At 42.1% G+C, this 27,540-nt stretch overlaps 1 protein-coding gene across 1 annotated transcript in view; it reads right to left on the reverse strand.

The window, feature by feature from the left end:
* Positions 1-23,400, reverse strand: part of Tpd52 (tumor protein D52) — a 188,373-nt gene extending 164,973 nt beyond the window's left edge. The window contains exon 1 of the mRNA XM_069990968.1: positions 23,318-23,400. Within this exon, the coding sequence (XP_069847069.1) occupies positions 23,318-23,336 (19 nt within the window). The 5' untranslated portion in view covers positions 23,337-23,400. The remainder of the gene's footprint in view (positions 1-23,317) is intronic.
* Between the last annotated feature and the right edge of the window lie 4,140 nt (positions 23,401-27,540).

Here is a 27,540-nt window from a genome sequence, read left to right on the forward strand (position 1 = left end):
TGATAAAGAGTCTGAATCTTTTTTTTTCTTTTGTGTCTGTCCTGGGGTTTGAACTCTGGGCCTGGTTGCTGTCCCTGAGATTTTTTGCTCAAGGTTACCACTCTACCACTTGAGACACAGCTCTACTTCTGGCTTCTTTCCTAGTTAATTGAAGATCAGTCTCTCACAATGTTTCCTGGCCAGATTGACTTTGACCATGATTCTCAGGTCTCACCCTCCTGAATAGCTAGGATTATAGTCAGTAGCCACTGGCACCAGGCTTGAATTTTTTTTATTTTTCTTATTTTTGGTAACCCCAGACTGGCTTCAAACCAAAATCCTTAGATGCCTGCCTCCTAAGTAGCTAGGATTATAGGCATGTACCACCATGCCCATTTTAAACAAGAGTTTAAAAAATAAAAAAGCTGGAGGTGTTAGAGTGACTCAAGTGGTAGAGTGCTGTCTGCAAGAGCAAGGCCCTTAGTTTAAAAAAAAAAAAAAGTCTTAGCAACAAGAGAGTGTTTTTATGTGTTGCTCCTAGAAGTCCAAAGTAACTTTCTTGAGATACTGCAGATGCCAGAAGTTGTTAGTGAAATGGCTAAACAAGTGACTATTGTCCGCAGAAGCTCCTGCATGGGAAAATGAGGCTCGCTGGGAGCAACTGAACACTAGAAATCAGGACTACCACATCCAGTAGAAATTTCATTCCTAATGCTCAAGAATTCATCTGGTCTTCCTGGTGTTTTTTCGTATGACAAATGGCCAACTATAATAGGAAGGACCGACAGTAACAGAGGCCTGAACAATGAAGACCTTGTTTGGGGAAAACTAGACTTTCATAATGTCTTTTGTTGTCCTGTTTTGTTGATTCTTTGGTTCCCACCCCCACTGGCATCCTTACATTTGCTCGGGCTGTTGAGCAAGGCAGCAAAGCAAAGGCCACAAGAATGAGGTCCTTGAGAACTGAGTAATAATCTCAAGGGTACTAGCCACCAGCCCTCTAAACCCAGATCAAGCCTTTCACCAGTAGGGCCTAGAAACAACACATAAGCACATTTGTACACACATATACCTATACATACACCCACACGTGTGCTTTTTTCCTATTAGGTTCATAGTCAAGAGTGAAATATACCATAATTGCTAATATTTACTTATTTAGTTAGTGCCAGAATGAAGGTTTGAACTCAGGGTCTCCACTCACACGTTGTTTTCTTGCTCATGGCTAGTAGTCTACCACTTCAGCCATACTTCCAGTCTAGCTGCTAGCTGCTTAATTGAAGATGGAGTATCTGAGACTTTTCTCCCCTGGCTGGCTTCAAACCTCGACCCCAGATCTCAGCCTCCTGGGTGGCTAGGATGACAGGCCTGAGACACTGGTACCCAGCACTACCAATGATTCTAAAGATAATATAAAAGCCCACATGGAGCAAGAAATCTTCAACATAAGACCTACCAAAACCTATATAAATATACAATTAACTATACTTAATGTTTGGTTGAGAGATTTCTAAAAGGTAACCTAGTAATCTCTCTCCTACTGCCAGAAATCATATTCCAAATTAAGGACTTGCAAAAGTGGTGTTTTATAAAGAATTACGAACTCTCAATTCCAAAATATCAGCAAATGAGTTAACTGGCTCTCAGAAGCCCAGGACCTTACTTACCCTTGACACTGTGTGCTCCGGTTTTAAACGCCAATCTCTATAGACAACCTAGGTAATCGTTCTTAACCTTGAGATAACAGATCAAATCAAAGTTCAGCTCTCAGTAAGAAATATTCTTCAAACGTCACTGAGGAGAAAATGTTAATCAAAGTTTCGGGACCATCAGCTACTCAGATTTCAAGCTCTCTTCTCTTGGCTATGCAAAGGTCATCACCACCCACTTGTACTTTGATACAAGTAAACCTCAATGCTTGAAGTTCTTGCAGGACTACAAAGAACCACTGTATGCCATTCAATTTTCTGGGCCATGTTTCTCCACTGTATAGAAAAAATAATTTCTTTTTTTAACCTGAAAGCAAACACAGCTCTTATCTCCTATAATTCAGCCAACTTTTGGCTTCCTTTAACTAGGCCAAATTTTTATCTGTATCCATTTAAGAAGGCTTTGTTCTTTTCCCAGAGAAAATGAAGCAAAAAATAAATACAGACAGATAGATAGTTATAGCCTCAATAGAAATATCTAATTAAAAAAAAAAAAAGAGCCAAGGACTCAGGCCAGCAATCCCAACTCAGAAAGTTGAGACCTAGAGGATTGTGGTTTGTAGCCAGCCTGGGAAGAAAAGTCAAAGAGACTCTATCTCCAAGATAACCAGTAAAAAGTCAGGCTGGTGCCATGGCTCAAGTGGTCAACCATCAGCTGAGAGCCAAAAAGTCAAGTAAGAGCAAAAGGCCCTTAGTTCAAATTCCAGCACTGGACAAGGGAAAAAGAAAATGCCACTATGTAGGAAAGAAGTGGTAAAGAAAATATACTTTGCCAGGTGCTTGTGGCTCACGCCTGTAATCCTAGAGGATCTGAGTATCTGAGGATCTGGTTCAAAATCAAAAGTTCATGAGACTTTTATCTCCAATAAACCACTCAGAAAACCAGAAGTGGCTATGGCTCAAGTGGTAGAGCACTAGCCTTGAGCTGAAGAGCTGAGGGACAGCGCCTAGGCCCAGACTTCAAGCTCCATGACCAACAACAACAACAAAATAAAGTATACTTTGTCTTTAAAGAAGAGATTTAAAAATGGTTTTAAAAAAAATCACAGGTGATTTTTCTTTTTGTTTGGTTTTTGCATCTATCCTGGAGCTTAAACTTAGGGTCTAGATACTGTTCTTGAGCTGTTTCACTCAAGGTTAGCACTCTACCCTCTTGAGCCACAATTTCACTTCTGGCTTTTTGGTAATTAGAGAAAAGAGTCTCACAGATTTTCCTGCCTGAGCTGAGCTGGATTCCATCCTTGATCTTTATATCTCAGCATCCTGAGGAGCTAGGATTACAGGCATGAGGCTCCGGCACTTGGCTCACAGGTGATTTTAAAGGTATGTTAAACAAAAATTCTAAGAAGCCATTTTATTTATTTATTTATTTTGAACGGAGGGTCTCACTTATTTGTTTCACTCAAGGATGGCACTATCACTTAAGGCATACCCCCATTTTGATGTTTTGCTGGTGAATTGGAGATAATATTCGCTTGGATTCATCTGCATAGGCTGGCTTCAAACACTGATCCTCAGATCTCAGCCTCCTGAGTAGCTAGGGTGAACAGGTAAGAGCCCCCAGTGACTTGTGAGAACATAAGTTTGGACTGATTTCCCATTCTAGGGGCCCCAACAAACCAAAGCAAACCAAAATGCAGTCATCACACTAAGAACCACATAATCCAGCTGAAACCCCACACAGGCCCTTCCTTACAAGTCCTTCTACCTGAATGGGACTAACAAGGAGGTCCCCTCTACCTAAACTCTTAGGAAGGAATAACCTGAAATAACCTGATACCAGCCAGTCAAGGTGGATTTCTATTTTTATTTCCACTTCTTGGCTCAGCCCTTATAAAATCCACCTATACTTCTGCCATTTCCCACCAGGAGTCCTCACTTCTGTTTTACAGAAAGAAAACTATGCCCTTTCAGGAATCTCCAACAGAAGACAACAGGATGTGTTGTGATTTTATCTTGACAGGTCATTTGGTAACACATCCATTCCCCCAAGAGTGAGGCAGCCAGGTAAAAGCCAGACACTGGATGTAATGATCCTTGCATCAGTATTTGTCAGAGGAGGCCTAAGCATTTCCTGGTAGGCAGCATTCAACATAAGCAAGAGCCCCGCACATCTCTGTTACTTCAAAAGCAGAATCCTGCAACTCTGAGCAACCAACACTTTCCTGGGGTTTAGGCTTAGACACTCCCTGAAACATATTTCTCCATACCTGTAGTGAGAAAACAGATCAGATCTGTCTTTACTTCCCCCCACCTATCTCCACAGTGGGTAAATCCTGAATATCTTTCCCCACTCAGAGGTGGAAAGCTGAGTGGAGAGGTATGTAGCCAGCAATGGGGAAGGCAGAAGGCAGGCTCCGCCCACAACAGTAATTGACAGTCATGTGGGCAACTGCAAACTCCATTGCAGCACCAACACGGATATGAAATGCTACTGTAGAAATATCCTTCCTCCTCCACCTCCCCCCCCCAGGAAAAAAAATAATAACCCACTATATTTAATATACAAAACCGAGGCTGGAAGACCCAGCTCTAAGGATCTCTTATATGAAGGAGAGCAGAAGGAGGTGTCAGGTTCTCTTTGAACAGAGGAAACCTGATACTTTGCAAGCTGCCAAAAAATAAGCAACCTGTATTTCAAATTCAAGCCCAGTGATTCAGTTCCTGTAGACTGACTTGACAGGGTGTGTGCAGAGGAAGGAGGCAGAGAAATGCCTGAAAATGAGGGCCACCTCAGGTCCAGCTTTAATTAGAAGATACTCGTGGCTTCCCATAGCAGAATTTATCCCTTACTTTAAATGTGTGTATTCCAACAATCTTAGACACTGAAAATTAAATATAGGAGACTGTTTTTAAGTCTGCTAAAGTCCCAATAATTTAAGCATCAACAACAAAAAAGCTAGTTTGTAATTAAAATGTTTTATTGTGATACATTAATATATTTCCACTAAGATCATGTATCACTCAGGCAAAGGTGAGAAAGAGGCCAGGCACAGATGGCTCAAGCCTATAACCCTAACAACTCAGGAGGCCGAGATCAAAATATCTTTATTCAAAGCTAGCCCAGACAGAAAAGTGTGTAAGATCCTTACCTGCAATTAACCACTAAAAAGCAGGAAGCAGAGTTGTGATGGCTCAAGCAGGATAAGCAGACTGCCTCCTTTCTAGCACTTTCCACATCTCATTTCTCCCTTCCCCCAGACCATCACAGGACTTTTATCTCCAAAATGGCAATAGCAAGGCTTACAGATTTTATTACAGTGGCATCATAACCCCTCACCAGTGGTAAACTTAGTAATTTCAAAGCAAACCTCTTTTGAAATTTACCACAATTTAATAATCAGCTCCATTTTGGCAAAGTTATATCTGTAACAAATTCATTTAAAATAGGGTCTCTCAGGCTGGGAATGTGGCTTAGTGGTAGAGTGCTTGCCTAGCATGCATGAAGCCCTAGATTCGATTCCTCAATACCACATAAGCAGAAAAAGCCAGAAGCAGAGCTGTGGCTTAAGTGGTGGAGTGCTAGCCTTGAGCAAAAGAAGCTCTGGTACAGTGCCCAGGCCCTCAGTACACTAACAAAAATAAAATAGGGTCTCTCAAGCCAGGCATGGAGGGGCACACCTGTAATCCCAGACTTCTGAAGGCTGAGTCAGGAAGACAACTCAAAGCCAGCCTAGGGTAAACAGCAAAACTTTGTCTCAAAAAAAGAAAGAAAAAAAGAATAAAATTTGTCTTTCAACATTATGACAGGTGGTAAAATACTGCAGATAAACCCTATGGTCTTGTGTAGTTTCTTAATCCCTAAAACCTTAGACTCCCTCCCAAATCAGCAGGAAAGGCAAAGTACATCTGCCCAGGACTAAAATAAGAATCAACTGTGGCACTTGCTGTCCATAAACTCTAGGCAGGGGTCAGAAGCTAAGAAGCACCTGGTAACAGTTAATATCATTAAGAAATAAAATGCCTTCTCAGTACTGGGTGAAGAGCTGGAAGGCCCAGACCATCCCCAGATCATTCTCTGTGGGCTCCCATTCACACAAACTAAATTAACTTTGACATGCAATAACAATAATAAATGAAGAAACTAAATGAAATATATTTTTCCATGGGCTTTTTTCCTAATATTCCTACAGAAATAAAGAGAGAGAATGAGGAAGAAGAAAAAGAGGACAATGTGAACAGAGAAAACATACTGAGACAAGTCATGAAATCCCTAATATAGAAGCAAAATAAACACTTGGGTTTCATTTAGTGGCTATAAACAAGGAAGAATTAAAAGAGAATGAAAAGAGAAACTGGTGGAGATAAAGGAGAAACTCTGTCAGAGACAGAGGAAGCCAGGATAGAGACAGTGGTTTGAGAGATGCTCATCCACCAGGAAAACAAGGAATTGATGCTTCTCCCTGCTCCACTTAGCACTGAACAGAATCCACACAGTTATGTATCTAGAGCACTTTGAGAAGCTGGCTGTCTGTTTCTAAAATCTACTATCTACAGTTATGAATGGAACTATATCCCCTGCAGTGACCACAGCCCAATACCAGGGATGACAGAGATTCTAAGTACTATAGTTCCTTCTTAGGGGATTTTAAGGAGAAAGACAGACAGACAGACAGAGAATAAGTAAATAGATATATAGATACACAGAGATAGATAGCAGATGGATGGATAGATGATAGAGATAGATAGATAGATAGATAGATAGATAGATAGATAGATAGATAGATAGATAGATAAGATAGCAGATGGATGGATGGATGGACAGATAGATGGGTGGATGGATGGACATTTTGGAAAGAATTATAACACTGGGAAAAATAAAAGTGACTAACCCAAGAGAAAGAAATCTGTTACATTGTCTTTACTATTAGCCCAGCTTTTCACTGATTCCCTGGCTCAATCAGCAGTAACAATCCACCTAAAATGATGAGGAGAGGCAGGAGTGGCTGACAAGTCTCTTCTTTCAAGGATGACCAGAAGAAAAGAGCTGTTGGAGTACAGGTTAGGGAACTGTCACTACTCTGATATAAAAATCATTTCTCAAAAGAAGCTGCGTGAAACTATTTTACAAACCCAGAGGCTACACAAATCAATCCCACCACCAAGACACTGGTGATGAAGCACCTGCCCACAACTTCAGGGCTGCCCTTAGAAACCACTGTTAAAATTTAAAAAATCACAGTATTACTACAATTTGGCTCAAATGTCACCTCTAAGCTAAATTACTTCTCTGGCAATCAGATCACCCAGGGCAAATATAATACTTTGATTGGGCAAATATTTAATAAATGCTACTGCTCCGCAGGGTTCTTACACATTGGAGTGAATTATTGCTTATCATCTTGAGTTTTTAAAGGTCAAATGCTATAGAATCATGATTAAAATACTTTTGCATTAAAAGCATCTTAACTAAAACCAGTGGCATCCATAGCAACAGCATATCCATCCATTTTCCTCACCCTCTAGTTTCTCCTTTCATTTTATAAACATGTACAAAAGTTAAAATTCTTGCCCTTTCTATTTCCATTAAAAAAAAAAAAAAAAAACAGGACCAGTGTGGCTCATGCCTGTAATCCTAGCTACTCAGGAGGCTGAGACCTGAGAACATAGTTCAAAGCCAGCCCAGGAAAGTCCTTGAGATTTGGTTATCTCTGATAACCAGCAAAATGTCAGAAATGGAGTTAGGTCTCAAATGGTAGAGCACCAGCTTCAAGCAAAAAACGGATACAGGACAGCACCTAGGTCCTTAGTTCAAGCACCGGCATAATAAAAACAAACCCACAAGCAAGTGAATCAACAGGACTTACTCCAAACTTCCTTGCAAAACATTCCAGACTTCAAAGAGCAGTGTCTCCTTTCCAGCTGCCTCCTTTCACCGTTCTCAAAGGCCTTGCAGAATCTACCACACCTGCAGCCCTTGTTCTCATCCCCATCCCAGAGCAGAGCATTATTCTCTCTGTATTCCCCATGCAAGGTCCTCTCCGCAAAGCTGAAATACCATCTACCTCCTCCAGCCTTCACCATGTCTGCAACCTCCAAAAGCCTCTCTTAATTCTCACTGCTCCCTCCCTTACCTGAAGGTTCTCATCCATTGCTTGCTTCTCTCTTTTGCCCTTTTGTTTTTCTTTTCTTTTCTTTGTTGGTGCCAGCCATGGGGTTTGAACTCAGGGCCTGGGACTCCCTATTCTTGAGCTCTTTTGCTCCAGGGATGCATTCTCCACTTGAACCACATCTCCACTTCAAGGCTTTCTGGTAGTTAATTGGAGAAAAGAGCCTCATGGACTTTCCTGCTCAACTTGGCTTCCGATCTCCATCTCCTGAGGAGCTAGGACTCTAGGCATAAGCCACCAGTACCCAGCTTTGCTCTCCTTTTATTGCTGGGTCATCTCAACAACTTAATATCTTCAACTATCACCTATACTTTGATATGCATTCCTGCTCGTTTTCTTGGAGATCCACCTTTCACTCCATCCACATGACACTGCACAAAGTCCTCATCACCTTACACGTGGACACATGCACGTACTCACACATCCTCTACGGGCTAGTCTGGATGACACATTTCTGACTACTCCAAAAAGGAAGTGACACATGGAATTTCAAGAGCAGGTCACAAAAGGCCATATAGTTGGCACCTGTCTCCCCCAGGGCCTCCCTCCTAGGAAGCCTAAGCTAATCTGGAGTAAATCTGGGTACTCGGAGACCACATGTGGCAGACCACATCAATAGGTATCAGAGGAAACCAACTGTTCTGCTGCTCCCAGTATCAGCCACCCGTCACATGAGTGAGAGAGGCATGGATGGTCCTTTCACATGAGGCTAGATTCTGTCCCCCAAATCACAGGGTTGTGGCCCTAACAAATACTATGGTTTTAACTGAAGTTTAGAATGAGTTGGTTGAGGGGCTTTGGCAATTGGAACAGACCTCAAATATGAAGTGTCCCCCCAAAACAAATTCATTGTCTGCTTTCAATCATAGTCTCTGTTCCATTCAACCTAACCGCTTTCCTCTGCTCTTCCTTTTCCTCAGATCCCCACCTACTCCCTCAGACTAATTCTCTCCCAGAGCAATCCAGCCCCTGCTCGCCACAAGCCTCCTCACCTGTGATGTGGAGTACAAGAGCACACTCTTGTTTACTAGTATGTTCTGCTGAGGTATTCAATTTAGATATTTCTCTGTTTTTAGTTCAAGACCAGGACTCGAACTTGGTATCTAATGCTTTCACTTACTGGTTAGCACTCTACCAATTAAACCATGCCCTAACCCCTAGATTTAGATATTTCTAAAGAAAGACTCTCACATGCCTATTGCCTGTTATTGTCTGGAAAATCCAGCCCTAATTCCCAATCCTCATCCACAGGACCCTCCAGCTTCCTCAAGGATCACCTGCAATTCTGACTTTGGGTAATTCTGGAGGATTTATTAACACCTGGTTTTCCATTTTTACACCTCTGAACCTTTGCATATATTGAATCTCTCTTGAAACAAAATCTCTTTCTCACCCTTCCTCTCACCACTTAGAAGACTCTTACTTTGTCTTTTTCAGGTCAGGCTGTAACAAAATACCATCATGGTCTGAGTATCTTAAACAATACACTTTTCCTTCTCACAGTCGTGGCAGATTCCATTTATGGTGAAAGATCTTTCTGGTTTGTGATATGGTCACATGGTAAACAGATGCTATTTCTCTCATATCTCTCCTTTGAAAAGGATCTAACTCCACTCCTATAGGGCAGGCCACTGTGACTTAAGGCATCCAAAGAACACCACTATGGGGATTATAGTTTCAACATATGAATTGAAGAGAGTAGAATACAAACACTCAGGTCTCTGCAGTCTTCAAGCTCAAGTTCAAAGGCTGGAGCAGCAGGAGTTGCTCACCTCCTCCTTGGCAGGGTTCTGCAGTGTTCACAGCCAGCACTTTCCTGCAGTGGCCTAGATGTGTACCTGTCTCTCTTCACCGTGAACCTAAGGGTGATCCATTTTTTCACATTTGTCTCTAAATAAATGAAATGTTTAATTCCTACTGGGAACCACTGACTTAGATATTTCTCCATAAATATCTTGCATTCAGTTTCAGAATCAGTAACTTCTGAGCACCAGAGCCACTCACAGAGTTTTACTCAGAGAAGTACACTTACTTAATTCAATATCTTATAACAAGAAAATGATAAGCCAGTGCTGGGAGTATGGCTTAGTGGTAGAGTGCTTGCCTAGCTAGCATGCATGAAGCCCTGGGTTCAATTCCTCAGTACCACATAAACAGAAAAAGCTGGAAGTGGTGCTGTAGTACAAGTGGTAGAGTGCTAGCCTTGAGCAAAAGATGCTCAGGAACAGTACCCAGGGCCTGAGTACAAGCCCCAGGACTGGCAAAAAAGAAAGGGAGGAGGGAGGGGAAGGAGAGAGAAAGAGAGAAAAAAATGAAGGAAGGAAGGAAGGAGGGAAGAAAGGAAGGAGGGAAGGAAGGAAGGAAGGAAGGAAGGAAGGAAGGAAGGAAGGAAGGAAGGAAAGAAGGAAGGAAGGAAGGAAGGAAAATGGTAAGCCAGATTTTGGGACTTCACATCTAGTATTCTCTGCCCTTGAGATCTCTAGTTATTTAGTCACATGCAGATAGAACCAACAGTTATACATTTCTCAGAGCTGCCTGCTGTGGTTTTTCCACAGCTCTGCTACCTTCTGACAATACCTTTGAAAGGAAAAGGGAGACTAACTGTAACTTACAGGTGGTACAGTATATTGGGTAAGAACTGGGCAGGTGGCACACAGCTGTAACCCCAGCACTTGGGAGGTGGAGGCAGGGGGACTGTCCATTCAAGACTAACCTGAGCTATATAGCAAGATCATGCCCCCACCCCCCAAAAAAGAAAGAAAGAAAAGAAACCAGCCAGATACTGGTGGCTCATGCCTCTACTCTACCTACTCATGAGGCTGACAGATTTGAGGATCCTAGTTTAAAGCCAGGCCAGAAAGTCTCTTATCTCCAACTTACCAGCAGAAAGCTGGAAATGGAGTTCAAGTAGTTGGAGAATCAGCCTTTCGAAAAAGGTAAGCAAGGATACAAGGCTTTGAGTTCAATTCCCTGTACCTGTATGCACACACACATGCACACATATACACAGAGACACAGATTAGAAGCCTAGACCTGTGTGTGCCAAGTTTATATGCCCCTGAAGACGTTCTTATTCCATCCCTCCAGCCCTGCTGCTTCACTTGTGTATCAGCGCAGGCTCCAAGAGCTTTCTGTCAAGATCTTGGAAAATGGGAGTGTGTAGAGTAGAATGCAGCATAGAAAAAACACTCAGTGAATGTTATTGCTCTGGTAGGAGTAGCAGCATTACTAGAAGAAACCCAGTCAAACCCCAGCCAGAAAACCTAACAGACCTAATGAAGGCCCAGAGCCCTGTCCCTCTCAATCCCAACTTTGTCTTAATTAGTTGGAAGGCAAATGTTTCTAAAAATTATAAGGTGTTCCTCGCCCTCTAAACTGATCAGCAAAGGTAAATTGAATTTCTCTTGGGCCCCAAATTATCTTCCTAGAGGCAATCGGTTTAGTACAGGTTTTACACAGCTGTCAGCACAGAGCAAAAGAAAAAAGACTGGCTTGTCTCCCAGGCTTAGATGAAATGGAATAATAGCAGCTCTGGTGCCAGCAGACCTCCAGGATGCAGTGGAGGGAACAGGAGGGAAAGTTAGAAAGAGCTCAGCAATAACATGTGGCATCATCTGCTGGTGTCTAAGAGAGACCCCCATCATTCACAGTTCGACTTTCTGTGGTTTTAGTCACCCAGGGCCAACCACAGCCTGAAATTATTACATGGGAAATTCCAGAAATAAATACTAAGTTTTAAATAACTTTTGATACAGTACATTGTTAGAATTTATTACAGGGAGGTATGTATAGAATAAAGCATGGTATATATCCCAGGGTCCCAGGTATCTACTGGGGTGGGGGTGGGAGGATGGTCTGTCTTAGTGCATATCGGTGAGGGTAAGGCTTCAAGTAAGGTAACCTATCTGTAACAGGGGAAGGAGAGTTGGTCACCTCTTTGCTAACTGTTACAGATAGGCAAAATATTTGCATTCTACTTTCTAGTTTGGGTAGTGGTTGTTGTTTTTATAGAGATGGGGATGGTACTGGAGGTTCAAACTTGGGCCTTGTACTTGCTGGGTAGATGTTCAACCACTTGAGTAAGGCTGCCAACCTTTTTTTTCTGATAAATTCTTTATGATTTTACCCAGGGCTAGTTGGACTTTGATCCTCATACTTATAATATCCCCCTTGGATGACAGGTGCACAACACTAGGCCCAGATTATTAAGACAGGGTCTCATTAACTTTGTTTTATTTTGGCCTAGGCTGGCCTGGAATCTAATATCTACTCAATCCCTATCTCCTAAGAATCTCTATCTCCCAAGGAGCTGGGATTACAGACATGAAACACTGCACGTGGCTGCATTTTACCTCCTTTACGGAGTTTTGTCATCTTAGAAGCAAGCCCTTTCCACTACTGTCAACATACTTCTTGTCATTTTCGACTGCATTCAACTATTTCTAAAATGCACTGAGGCCACACACACGTATCCTAAACTCAGAACACATTAATAGCCAACAATTAGCTTCAATAGAAGAGCATAGAAAATGCATTTATAAAAGTATTGACAGAGCCCTATGTCTAACATCCTTTAGGGAATAAATTTAGCCAACACTGTCTCTGCTATTTATATATACATGTACAATTCTCTTCTATTTACCAGATTTTCAGTGGTTATGTAAAACTAAAAGCACATTTGGAAATATATTCCCATCTCACTGCCAAACCATTTTCTTTCCCTAATTCTTAGCCTTTTCTGTCTACTCCTATCTGATTCAGTTTGAGCTACAAGTCTTTCCAAATTATTGCATGTGTGGTATGGCACATATTCATGAGTACCTACTACATACATCTGAACATGTATGCACCACATACATTTGAACAAGTGCTAGGGAAATGTTTGGGTGACTCTTTCTAGGCAAGTAATGGTCTTCTTAGTGGACTGGATAAAATTTTTTTCCCCATTTTTCATACCATAATGCCTCCAACCAACCTAACAAAATAATGAGTGAAGCTTGAGCTTACTAAATTTTCAATGTAAAACTTCAAAGATCACATCTTGTATCATTTTTTGGGGGGGGGGGTCCAGTCGTGGGGCCTGAACTCTGGGCTTGGGCACTGTCCCTCAGCTCTTCAGCTCAAGGCTAGCGCTCTACCACTTGAGCCACAGCGCCACTTCCGGCTTTTTTCTTTTTGCTTATGTGGTGCTGAGGAATCGAACCCAGGGCCTCAGGCATGCAAGGCAAGCGCTCTACCACTGAGCCATCTTCCCAGCCCCTTATATCATTTTTGAAAGTAAAATTTCCATTTGTACAGTTGTAACACAAAATATACCCCCATGTAAGGTAATGTAAATTAGTAGCTTATCTGAAACCATTATTTTTAGTACTGACTGCAAAGTCCTAAAAAGAGAATGCAGAAACTCAGAGAAGGAAGTACTGAGTATCACTCAGCCATGACATGGTCCAAAAATGTCACTTAGAAAACATTTATTCTTAATACTGTATTAAGAACCAAGTCAAACCAACAAAACCAAAACAAAAAGAACAATATAGACAACAAAGGGCTAACAATCAATAAGAAAAATAAAAAGCTAAGAAATAGGGGAAGAAAATGGCTTGGCAGGGAGACAGGAATATTGATGCCAAATGACCCTTTGCCCACAAAACACAAAGGTTTAATATGGGGTGTGAGGAAGGAATAATGAGATAGCAAAGACATAGTACTTCCTAACAAAGTACGGAAGTAACAAATGGTCTCAAGAGAATATGAATGACTGACTATATCTAAACCTTTCTAGGAAGTACAAATTTAAAATCCAGAGAGATGCAGTTTTCAACAGGAAAATTCATCATTCTTTTTTGTAAAGGTAGTAACACTGCAAAGCAAAAGAAACAAAAGAGTAAAAAAGCAAATTACAGGGCTGGAGGTATGGCTCAGCAGTACAGCACCTGCCTGAGACCCTGAATTCAAACCCAAGACCACACACACACACACAAAAAAAAAAAAAAACATGAGAAAATACTTCCCCACAACTCAACAACCACAAATCACAGGATCAAAAATGGACCAAAGACTTAAGAGACATTCCCCCAAAGAAGATACACAAATCTCAACAAAAAAAAAAAGCAAAGATGGCTCAATAATACTTACTATTAGGAAAATGCAAATCAAAGAAAAGAATAGAGCAAAAATAGAAATGTTGACAAAAATGTAAAGAAACTGCAAGCCTGCACACTATGAATGGTGATACATAACGATAAAGCCATTCAAGAAAACAAAATGGAGATTCCTCCCAAAAGTAAAAACAGAATTGTTATATCATCCCACACAATCATGTACATAAACATATATATTACACAATTTCACATGTGTGTGCTATGTTACATGTATGTGATATTTATACTACATGTGTGTGGACTGAGAACAGTGTTTCAAAAGGTATCTTTCTGTTCGTATTCTCCATAATATCATTCACATCAGCCAGGTAACAGTAGCAACATAAATGTCCACTGACAGATCAATGGTAAACATGGGACCTACATAAAATAGAATACCATACCCTCACAAAGCAGAAAACCTGCCATATGCTGCACGGTGGATGAATGTTAGGGATATTGTGCTAAATGAAATGTCAATCACAAAAGGACAACTACATCATCACTTTTTCCTCTTATGATGTAAGTCTAACACTAACACTCAGAAATGGTAGTTATGGAGGACAGACAATATGGAGACAACTTGTTCAATGGCTGACTTTCATTTCTACATGATGAAAACATTCCAGAGACCTGTTATACAAGGAACACCACTATCTTGTACATCTAAAAATTTACATGATAAACCTTCTGTTTTTTTTTACCATGAGAAGAAAAAAGGGCCATGTTTTCCAGAAAGTGATTCAGCACAATTAAAACCACACACACACACTCACACACACACACACACACACACACACACACACACACACACACACATATACACACAATATTGTCCTTGACAAGTTTCAGAAAATCTACCTCACAAAATTTCTCTTATATTAGTTACAGTGTAACAGCCCACATTGTAATAGGGAAACAGCTAAATGAACAACCAAAAATTACAGTTTGAGAAACTGTTTTAATGATACGATGAAGCTCTTTTTATCAACAGTGCCCAAATAAGAGTATACAAATGCATACTGTAAGGCCCAGTGATGTGTACCTGCAATCTCAGCTCTAAGCAGAGGCAGGAAAATCATGAGTTCCAGGCCAGTCTGGGCTACATAGTGAGAACTTGTCTTAAAAACAAACAAAACTTATATGCATAATCTGACCCTGATGAACACATACTACTGAGATACTCAATAAAGAAACAAACCAATTTATTCAAATTAAAGAGAGAAAAGAGGGAAAGGGAAAAAGAAAAGGAAGATATGAGCATTTCTCTTTTCACTTAAGACAAGTTGATTGTAAAATGGATTTGATAATAAAATGTGGTAAGAAGAGCAAGGAAAAAAGCCCTTCCAAACATGTTTGCATGAAGCTATAATAATTATACAGCCTACTTGCTGGCAATGAGTGTGTGTGTGTGTGTGTGTGTGTGTGTGTGTGTGTGTGTGTGTGTGTGTGTGTGTGTGTGTGTGTGTGTGTGTGTGTGTGTGAAAAAACATAGGAATTCGGTAATAACAACAGTGGTATTTCAGATTGGTAGAGGAAAAATCCATTAGGCAATGAATAGTGCTGAGCATCCAGGAAGCTAATTAGGGGGTGAAGGTGTGAAGATTCATACTTCACACTTCATATCAAAATAAACTCCAGATGGATGAGAGATTTAAATGTAAAACATAAAGCCAGAAAAAAGAAACACAAAGTCAAAATGAGGAAGGCATTTCTAGGAACGATTCAAAAGCAAAAAGCTGTAAATAAAAAGGGCACTTGTTAATATCTCTGCTTAGGGAAATAAAATGACCATAAAGTCAAGTTAGGCAAAGAAATATATTGACATTTCCTATCACAGATAGAGGACTACATTTCATAAAACACAGAAAAAAGTAACATAACAGAAAAAAAAGTGGTACCAGAAAACTGGTAAGGAAAAGAGAAAAAGAAGTATAGATCTCACACATATCAAAAGAAGTAAGTGCACACACATATTCCTGTTAAGAAACACACATATGCTTGTCTCCTAGAAGGTTTGCAAGGCAGGAAAACCCAGGCTGTCGGCCTGGGGAGGACACCACACGCTTCCAAGCCACAGAATTTGGTGTGAGCAACACTAAATAGTCACATTCTTCTAAGAATTCTTCATAGAGCCATATCAGCCTTTGTAGAAAATGACACATTTACTGCAACTTGGTTTTTTGGTTTTTAGTTTGGTTTTTGCTGGTACCAAGGTTTGAACTCTAGGCCTCACACCTGCCAGCCTGTGTGCTTAGTTGGTACTCTACCCCTAGAGCCACACCTCCAGTCCAGCATTTTGCTGAGTCACTGACAATGGGGTCTCCAAACTACTCTGCCCAGGCTGGCCTCAAATATTGATTCTCCAGGTCTCAGGCTCCAGATTAGCTTATAGTAGATTATAGACATTAAACCACTGGCACCTAGTTTGCAGAGTAAAGGAGAGACACACCACCCAGAATATTCCACTTTGGCTTACTGATTCTTGTGAACTAATGACCTAATAGCTAAGAACAGCAGGCACAAGCAGGCAATCTGACATAGCTTTTCTTCCTGAAATCAGATGAGACTCCCATATAATAGATGCCCTTCCTATGCCAGGAGGCTGGGGCTTCAACTCTGGGTTTGGGGACCATCCCTGAGCTACTTTTTGCTCAAGGATAGTGCTCTACTACTTGAGCCACACAGACTTTCCTGCCTGAGCTGGCTTTGGCTTTGAACCACAATCCTTCAGATCTTGACCTCTTAAGTAGCTAGATTACAGGCTAGAGCCACTGGCACTCAGCTGAAAGAAGCATTCTTGCAAACAGCCTTATTAAACTAGCTGCCCTGTCTTAGCAACCTTTCTACAACTGCCAGTCTTTACTCAAACAACTACCCAAAACCTTAGGCATAGCCAATCTTTGGGTGTTCAATTTTCTTTGGAGGCTCCCAAATACAAGTCAACTAGAAAAACTCTGTGTTCTGTTCTCCTCTTGGGCTGTGTGTGTAGATTTGATCCTGTGCTCAGAAGACCCTGAGAAGAGAATTGTCTCCTCCCCACAAGAAGACACTTAAGTGTTAATCACTGAGGAGCAAGGTACATGCTGCCTATCACAGTCATAAAATAGCCTGTGTATAAACAAGTAAACAAATGGCCATGAAAATGACATTCTGGACTACAGATGTAGCTCAGTGGTAGTACATTTGCACAGCATGCACAAAGTCCTAGGTTCTATCCCTAGCATCACAAAAAAGAAGAAAAGGAAAAGGAAGCCTGTTAAGCATTGTTATATATCTCAGTTTACATAATACACCTACACATACATGTTTTAGGTATGTATATGGACACAAACATACCTGTTAAGAATCTCTCTGGATGGTCCAGGCAGGAGCTGTAACCACCGTCACTCAAGGGAAATAGCCCAGGAGATAGAGACCAACCACAGATCAATATTTTGCAGCCTTTTAACCATTTTGAATTTTGTATCATGTGCACTGATTGCCAGATAATGCTAGTCAAAATACATTAAAATTTATTTTTAAAGACACTGAGTTTGGTATCATTTACTTATTTTTTTTACTTATGCAGTTCAGAGATTTTTAAATGCAGGGCTTTACCTCACCCTTTTTTGGCAGATCTGACACTTGAGCCAAGCCCCTAAACCATTTTTGTTTACAGATGTAAGCCACCACTCCCAGACTCTGATTGAGTTCATGAGAAAAGGCTAGTTATAAAATGGGTGGATGTTCAATACGATTTTTTTTTAGTGTTTTGTTTGTTCAAAAGGATAGTTGTAAGAATGGTTACGAACCAATATGTTAACTATAATTTTTCAAAGTAGGATTACATACCTGTAATCTTTCCTTATCTCACATCTCTATTTCTGACTTTTCAAAAATGAACAACTATTATTTGTATAAAACAAAGATTCTTACAATCTTCCACTGACTTCCACTAAAAATTTAAGTTCTTTAATCCCTTTTGTTTTTCAATTTAAATAAAACCATGCTATAATTATGGTTTTAGTATAGCTGATATCTATCCATGATTAAATAAAATTTGAGAAAGTCTCTGAAGAGGAATTTTACAACAAGCAGCAATGAAGCAATAAGCTCACTCTCCAAAGGAAAGTTAAATAAGCTCATGTTCAGTAGCAGGGGAACTGGGTGCTCCTTTGTTTTGAATTGTGCGAGGAGGATGGTATTTGTTTTTACTGCATGCACTGATGATTCTGTTTTGAGATCTTGCTAGCAGATCACAACCCCTCCCACCACTCAGCTTCTTCCCAGAGGACCAAGCAGGCAGCTTTATGAAAATAAATGCAGGAAGTGGAGAGGGGCTAACAAAGACTTTAGCACCATATGGAAGCGCACAGTGTTGCCCAAAGAAATTAATAGCCAGCAAAGATCAGCCCAAAGCCTGTGAGTAAAACCATCCAGCTGGGCACCATTGGCTCAAGCCTGTAATCCTAGCTACTCAGGAAGCCCAGATCTGAGGATGACAGTTCCAAGCCAGCTGGGGCAGGAAAGTCTGTGAGACTCTTATCTCCAATGGCCCACCAAAAGGAAAGTAGAACTATAACTCAAGGGGTAGAATGCTAGCCTGGGTGCTAAGGAATAGCACCCTAGCCCGAGTTCAAGCCCACCACGGGGAAGGGAGGGGGGTGTCAAAAGCCTGTCATCCATTCTTTCTCCATACCTGCTTTACTTTTAAATAAACAGCATCCCACGGCCTCCTGCTAAGGCATAATTACAATGTTGAAATGCTAATGTGACCAACATTGTTGGGTTATCCCCCTCTCTGTAGGCTCTTGGCTCCAGCAACCTTTCCCCCACCTCCCCCCCCACCCCCGCCCGCTCTAGACCCCATAAAATAATAAAGATTTTTTAAAATTTAAACTAATAAAATGCTTAGTGGCTAGGTGACTGTAGCTTCAATTTAACAGCACTAAACTAATGGTTATTACTTACATAACAGAGTACTTGCATTTAAATATTTGTTTAGCCCATAAAGGAGGCAGGAGGCTTTTTACACAATGTAAGCTCTACTTAGCAAGTCATGCTGCTCTTTCAAAGTAGGAAATGCCACACACATTAAATGTGCTAGGCTCTGCTTAATGCTTAGAAACCCTTAATGCTTAGAAAGGCCATGTGAGGTTTAAGGTATTGAATATTTATTGAACGCTCAGTGTATAAGCAGAATACTGTATACAATATTGTATATGGGTATAGGAGAACGTACTATAATCTGAATCTCCTACTACAGAACATACTCCTGAATATATATGGTTAAAAATACGAACAAAAAGCTGGGTGCTAGTGGCTCATACCTATAATCCTAACAACTCAGGAAGCTGAGATCTAAAAGCCTGAGACTCTTATCTCCAATAAACTACTCAGAAAAAAGCCAGAAATGGGGCTGTGGCTCAAGTGGTAGACTATTAACCTTGAGCACAAAAAGGCTTATGAACAGTTCTTAGACCCTGAGGTCAAGCCCCAGAACCAGAAAAAGAAAGACAGAAAGAAAGAGAGAGAGAGAAAGAGAGAGAGTGGGAGGGAGGGAGGGAGGAAGGAAGAGAGGGAAGGAGGGAGGGAGGGAAGGAGAAAGGGAGGGAGAAAGGGAAGAAGGGAGGGTGCTAGTTTTTAAGCTCTATAGCTAGTTGACTCCTTTATGTAAGCTGAAGAAAACATCATTTTCTTTCTCACTTTTTTGTGTTTCTTTTGCAAAACTGGGGATTGATCTCTAGGCTTTATGCTTGCTAGGTGCTCTACCATTGAGCCATGTACCAAGCTCCTTTTCTCATTGGTTCTTTCAGGGTAGAGTCTCTATGTCTAAGTCAGCTTGGACTGTGATCTTCCTAGTTGTGATTCCCTGAGTCACTGGGGATGACAAGTACAAATAGCCAAGCCCAGCCATTGATTGAGATAAGAGTTTCAAAAACTTTTTACCAAAAGAAAATTATTGTTGACTTTTATGCAAAAAATTAAAAATTTTAAACTTTAAGAAAGCTTTTATGAATAGGTAACATTGCTCAAAAAAAAGAAATGTCCTCATAATCTGACTTATGAAATGGTAAGCCCATTTGAACAACACCTTAATAATAACAATAAAATTATTTTTTAAAATAAAAACTCTTTAATGCCCAGGCTAGTCTTGAATCACCATCTTCCTATCTATGCTTACCAAGTAGCAAGGGTTACAGGCTTGAGCCATTGCATCCAGAGAAGACATTTCCAATACAGAGACAAAAGATAGGGACCATTTAGTTTTACAGCAAGATTTACTGCATTGGTGTTTATGAGAAAAATGAAAGAAAACTCCATGAATAAAAAATTGAAGTTAATGGGCTGAGAAGGTGGCTCAGTGGTAGAGCGCTTGCCTTGCATGCATGAGGCCCTGGGTTCAATTCCTCAGCACCACATAAGCAGAAGAAAAAGAAAGCCGGAAGTGGCACTGTGGCTCAAGTGGTAGAGCGCTAGCCTTGAGCTGAAGAGCTGAGGGACAGAGCCCAGGCCCAGAGTTCAGGCCCCACGACCAGACCCAAAAAAAAAAATAAATAAATAAATTGAAGTTAAACCCCCAAACTCCTAATTTTGCAAAAAGTTACAACTCCAGAGACAATCATAGTTATCTGTACCTTATTTCAGCTTTCCTAGTTTGCTGGCAAACATCAGATTTTAAAATGACAGGTCCTGTCCACCTCATCAACTTTAAGTCAGGAGTTTCTTGCCATAGATTTAGGACAGAGACAACCCCACTGTCATTACAAAGGTACATGAAAACTTCTCCAAGCCCAACAAAGCCTTATCAGCAACTTTCTTTGCCTAACCACAAAGTTCTGCTTCTTGAGAATAGAGAGAAGAAAAATAAAGAAATAAATAAACAAGAGGAAGTGGGAAGCAAGAGATTGCCTTGGAGTGACACAGCACCTGCCACAGGAACAGACTAGTGCAATGGCAGACAAGCAGAAGAACTGGCAGATGGCAGCAAAAGTGTAAAGAAGGCACACGGGCTGAGAATGTGGCTTAGGGGTAGAGTGCTTGCCTAGCATTCATGAAGTCCTGGGTTTGATCCTCAGTACTACATAAACAGAAAAAGCCAGAAGTGGCACTGTGGATCAAGGGGTAGTGTTAGCCTTGAGCAAAAGAAGCTCAGGGACAGTGCCCAGGTCCTGAGTTCAAGCCCCAGGACTGGCACACACACACACACACACACACACACACACACACACACACACACACACACACACACACACACACACACACACACACACACACACACACACACACACACACAAATGCACATGGCTCTACCCCAGAAACTTTCCCAAAACAGGCTGGTTAAACACAGGGACTGAAGATAAATGAGTATACTCACCAAAGAAAGAACACATTTGAAAATTACAGAGAAAGACTCATCTTCCAAGCAAAGAACTAATTCAAATATATCTTAGAATTAGACACTTTAGAACTTGTCATAGGGGCAGGGAAGGTGGCTCAGTGGTAGAGTGCTTGCTTGCCTTGCATTCATGAGGCTCTGGGTTCCATTCCTCAGCACCACATAGGCAGAAAAAGCCAGAAGTGGTGCTGTGGCTCAAGTGGTGGGGCACTAGCCTTGAGCTGAAGAGCTGAAGGACAGCACCCAGGCCCAGAGTTCAGGCCCCACAACCGACCCAAAAAAAAAAAAAAAAAACTTGTCATAAAACCACACAGAAGCAGTACCAATGATCATGACTATTACCACCCAAACCCCAACACACAATCTAGTAAGCATGGGCACCAGTAGCTCAGGCCTGTACTCCTAACAACTCAGGCTGAGATCTGAGAATCATGGTTTGAAGCCAGCCAGGGCAGGAAAATTCCATGAGACTCATCTCCAATTAATCACCAAAAGTCAGAAATGGAACTGTGGCTCAAGTGGTAGAGCACTAACCTTGAGCAAAAAAGCGCTCTCTCTCTCTCTCTCTCTCTCTCTCTCTCTCTCTCTCTCTCTCTCTCTCTCTCTCTCTCTCTCTCTCTCTCTCTCTTTCACACACACACACACACACACACACACACACAGAGTCTCTCCAATCATCTACATCAACAGCTTTTTAAATCTACATTGACAAGTACCAAGCAGGATTCCAAAAACATCATGCTAAATATGACAATGTAAAAACAGACTAGTATACAAACATGCATTCACAAGTTTGTTTCCCATCACCCCAACTAAAACAAAGAAAATAATGCTGGCTCACATGGTGGGCCCCTTAGACCGCCTACCAGTGCATACAAGACCAGTAAAGAGTTTTCTAATTCATTTGAGGGCCAGCTATGAGCAAGTTACTGTGTTACCCAACCCATCACAGCTGATCAAAAGCAGATATATGTCCCATGCTCAAGGAGCCTTAACTCTACAGACAGTAATTGTGTATGTGTATAGATACAACAAATAACAAATGTATAAACATAACTATATACTATATATATAAGGTTTATAAGCACTCTTGTAATTTAAGAGGAGAGGAAAGGAGGAAGGAGTGGAAAATTCCACAGATTCTATCTTACAAGTTATCAAAAATAAAAACAAACCAGTCTATCTATATATGGTGTATGGTTTTATTTAAACACACGTGAAAGCAAATACTGCAGACACATAAATTAAAAGCGTTATGTTAGGGCTCGAACTTTCCACTTGGCAATTGTGACTTCATTATCAGTGCAAAGCCTTCCAACGCATATCAGTGTTACAACCCTGGCTTATTATCAAGAGATCTCCAGGACGAAGCAATATTTAAATCGCGGGGGGGGGGGGGGGAACCATGCCCTAGCATTGCTGTATCTCATACAATAATTTTATTCTGAGCAATTTCACCTGCTTTTTTAAAGAGGGGGGGAGGAGCAGCCGTGGTAAATAGCTTTCACCCTGAAGGGCCAAAGAAGACCCTGACTGTGAAAAGCTCCCTTCCCCCAATTACACCCACCAACTGGGGACAGCGCGCCGGCGACGCGTCGACTTCCTCAACCACAGCCAGGGGATCACACGCCACAAAACCAGCCTAACCAACCACCCAAACTAGAAGAGGGCAGCAAGTCTTCACAAGTCCGGTCCCATGCGGAGAGGCAGGCGCCACCCCGTGTGCGAGGCCATCACAAGACCGGGCTGCACGGGGCTCCCCGCGCGCCGCGTGCTCCGCAGCCCCTCCGCCGCACCCCAGAGCCCTCTCTCCCTCCCCTTCTCCACCCCCTTCACTCGGTTCCCCCCAGCTCTGCCCGCCCCAGGATGCACGCTGGATCCAGGATCTCGGAGGGAGAGAGGCTGGGGCACCTGCAGGGCTCCGGGGCCCTTCCCTCACCGCGTCCACCCCAGGACCCCCAGGGCGCGGGGCCACGTCACCTCGCCGGGCACCCTCACCTTGCTCGCTGCGCTCCATGTCCGCGCCCGGCCGCCGGCAGACCCGATCGCCCAGATCCCCCAGATCTACCCGGATCGCCGGATCTCCAGATCTCCCGCGAGCTCCTCCTCGCCTGCGCCCGCCCGTGAGTCCCCACCCCCAGAGGCGTCGGGCGCGGCGGCGCCGCCCGCCCCCGGCAGGAGCGAGCGCCTTACCCGGGCGTCACCCAACCACCTGACCCGGAGACCGGTGCGCGCCGCCACGTCGGCGCGGGCGGGCAGGGAGGGCGCGGAGGGCGCGGACACCGCAGGAAATGCGGCCCGGGAAGGGGGAAGACCCGGCCCGCGAGCCCGGGAATCGCCATGCAAGCCGGGTGGAGGCTGCTGGCGCGCCGGTGGGCGCCCGCGATCCACCCGCAAGTTCTGGACAATGTCAAAAGTTTCCTCCGAGGTTTCGGAGCTGTCTCTTTTTCTTTCCGGCCGTGGGGCACCTGGCCTCGTGTCCTGATCCAGTAAAAACAAGAAAAAAGCCCTGGGAGCTGATTATGCCAAAGGTTGATGGCGTCTTCTCACCTCTGTACATCACCGACGAGGTCAAAACATGGCCCAGGCCAACGCCACCGAGAATCTTGGAAAAAAAATAGTGACGGGTCATAGAAAGTACAGATTTCATTTAAGGTGGCAACTGAACGTGACTATTCCGAGTGCAGGAGTGGGAATCACACGGAAGTGAAATAAATCACGTGAAGTGGCGAAGAGATTTCAACTTGCCACGGGGAACAGACTATCAACAGATCTCCGGGAGATGCCTTTTGAGGCCCCATGATCCTTGGTCAGAGGAACGCGTGTGAAGTCTCTGTAATTCTGCCTTTAGGTGTTCTGCGTTATACTGTTTGAAGCTAGTTTGATCAAATGCGTCCTAAGATGGTAACTCAATTTCATTAGCCATCTGAGATTCTTAAGATTCTGTCTGGAGACTGATTACAGTTCCACATTCACTAGGCTTTTTTGTTTGTGTGTGGAATGCTGTTTGATTTTATTTGGTTTAATTCCGTTTGGTTTTTTAGACAGGCTGGCCTTGAATTCACTATGAAGCCCATGTTGGCCTTCAATTCTGGATCTACTTGTCTCTGCCTTCCAAATGCTGAAACCTTACAGATAAACACCATTGTGTTCTGATTATTAGTGTTGAGGAAGAACACAAGTTAGCCACTTAAGTGACAAACAGTTGTTGGAAAAACCAGTTTTTGGAAAAGTTCTCAGAAAACAATTGAAACTGCAATTATACCCCTAGCAACTGCCAGTTAGACAAAGGGTTGAGAAACACAACCCCAGTTACTGGAAAATGGTCAAGTTCCTGGAAAAAGCAGCTGTTGGGTCATTAACAGTTAAAAAAAATATATTGTTGCCTGCATTCCTATAGTCTTATGTAGCCCAACCAATGATCTGCTTGCTATGTATGACTTAACCAATCCTGTAATCACTAAGCTGGAAAGCCTCTACCCTTACTGGAAATGATTATGCCCCTAACCAATGAGCCTACCCCGAAATTTGCCCGTGAAATGCTGACCAATTATATGGAAGCCCAAGAACCTTAAGCCAATCATGTAACTGCTAGGATGGAAACCCCCTCCTCTTGCTGGAAACCCTATAAAAACCCTGCTGAACATGTGGCTGGGACTCACAACTCTGACCAGCTGCTTTGGTGAAGGTTGTGAGTCCAGGCTCAAGCTTGCAATAAATGGCTCTCATGTACTTGCATCGAATTTGGCTCCTTGGTGGCCTTTGGGGTCTGCGGCCTGGCACAACAATTAGTATATTTTATTTGTAGTTACCAGAAGTGGCTTCACGTTTCCCATCTCTGTCCTATTTATTATATATTATGCTTTTTCCCACTGGCATCTCCAGTATCTTCCTCTGTGAAACTCCTTCTGCTTTTCCCAACTGGATATCATCTTGACTCCTCTCACGGTCCCTGTTTATTCATTCACCCCTGGTAGTCCAGGCTGGCTATTTTCACAACCAACTAGCTTATAAGCTCTAGGAGGGAAAGGTACATTTTGGTCATCTTAACATCTGTTTAAGTATACCATGTATGTTACAATTTGAATTTTTTTTTTTTTTTTTTTTTTTTGTCGGTTATGGGCTTGAACTCTGGGCCTGGGCACTGTCCCTGCGCTCTTCAGCTCAAGGCGAGTGCTCTACCGCTTGACAAGCCACAGTGCCACTTCCAGTTTTTCTAGTGGTTTATTGGAGATCAGAGTCTCACGGACTTTTCTGCCTGGGCTGGTTTCGAACCTCGATCCTCAGATCTCAGCCTCCTGAGTAGCTAGGATTACAGGCATGAGCCACCAGGGCCCGGCTACAATTTGAATCTTGACTGTCTCTCAAAGGCCCATGTGTTCAAAACGTGATCCTAAGCTGGTGCTATAGGGAGGTGGTGGAGTCTTTGAGGGATGGAGTCCAGGGGAAGTCTGTAAGTCATTGGTGGCCACTCTTGAGGAGGAGGATGAGACTTTAATCCTCCCTCTGTTTTGCTTTCCTGCCATGAAGCAAATGGTTTTTCTTTGCCCTGCCCTATCTGCATGATCATGATGTCTCTCCAGGCCCAAAGCAACCCTACCCACTAATCATGGACCAGAACTTCTAAAACTATAAGCCCAAATCAGCCTTTTCTCTAAGTTAATTATCTCAGATATTTTGGTTATAGTGAGAGAAACCTGGTGAACACACATGAACTTAGTATTGTAAATTTAGCTTTCAGGGTTAAGTTGTAAAATGAGGTTTATTCTAAGTCCTGTTTTTAAAACAATAGCATGCTTTTAAAAATATTTCTTAATGAAACATTAAGATAAATTTTGGCTTGAGAAGGAAATTCTATAATGTGACAAAAAAAAAAGTTTTAACTAGAGGAGGCTGAGGGTATAGTTTAGTGGTAGAGTGCTTGCTTAGCTGGCATGTATATATCCATGGCATAGAGATGAACACCTGGAAGGAATACCTCTCAAATTGTAGACTAATTTGTGGACCAATAAGTAGCACTCAGAACTAAGTTGTAGAATCATTTTATGTAATCTCCCTTGTTTCATACACTGATTAATTTATATGTGTGTGTGTGTTGAAAAGAAAAAAAATGTTGTTTTTGAAGAGTTTGCATATTTTCACATGGGGAAAGTTCTCATTTTCCTTCTAAAGAGAACTCAAGTATTGTTGAGCAACACCATGCCAGGAGGAAACTCTGCCCATTTCCAGCTGCCTTGCCGCTAGGGCTAGCCTCTGACTCATCAACAAGCAATTAGATAAGAGCAAAGTTCAATTGTCAGAATCTAAAAAACAGAAAACCAGAAACCTCAGCATTCAAAAGGCTGAGAGAGGAGGATCACAAGTTAGAGATCAGTCTAACAGCCTGAGCTACATAGTGAGACCTTATCTTAAAAAAAAAAAAAAACAGATGTGGTAATGTTATTTTTCCCTTTACCTTTCTTGACTGGAAGGCCAATGGGCATCCTGCAAGCATGAGAAAGAAAGCCACATGCCAGAGGTAGCAGGTGGAAAACAGTGACCACATAGACCTGCTGCTTATTGGAGAATAAGTGCCTGGCTTTTCGAGTCACTGACCTTATGATTCTGTTACATGTAATCTTCATTGATACCACAGGTCATTTTATAAATCCACTTCTAGCAGATACCCACACAGGTAGATGCTGAGCCTTAGGCAAATAGTAACTTGATTTTCTCCCTAAGATCCAGTAATTCTTTTCTTACTAGTACATGATTTCCATAAAAGCCAGGTTTTCTCTTTTAACTTCCTTCTGTTTCTTTTCTCTTTTTTTTTCCAGAACTTGTACTTATAACTGAACTGTGCTGCTGTTGAATTGAACAGAGCTTATATTTTATCCCTTGTGGGTCTCAGGAGAATGGCTAGCACTTAAGAGTACATGAGTGCATGTAGCTGAACCATACTTAAGAGACTTGAAACAAGATAGAGATGCTGGATTTACTAGGGGGTATTACTGTTACTAATAGTAATTTGGATTTTAAAGTAATCATAATAAGGTCTTACTACGTTTCTCAACCTAGCCCGTAAATCATAATCTTCCTATCTCAGCTTCATAATCTTTCTATCTCAGCTTCCCAATTAGTTGGAGGTGGCAGGTGTGTACCACAGTGTCCTATTATTCTGTATACTCATCAATTGATGACATTTCCATGAGAAACAGTAGACATCTCTCAAAACAGATGAA

This window comes from Dipodomys merriami, unplaced genomic scaffold (assembly GCF_024711535.1).
Source record: "Dipodomys merriami isolate MVZ:Mamm:240054 unplaced genomic scaffold, mDipMer1.0.p SCAF_4, whole genome shotgun sequence".
Taxonomy (NCBI): Eukaryota; Metazoa; Chordata; class Mammalia; order Rodentia; family Heteromyidae; genus Dipodomys; species Dipodomys merriami.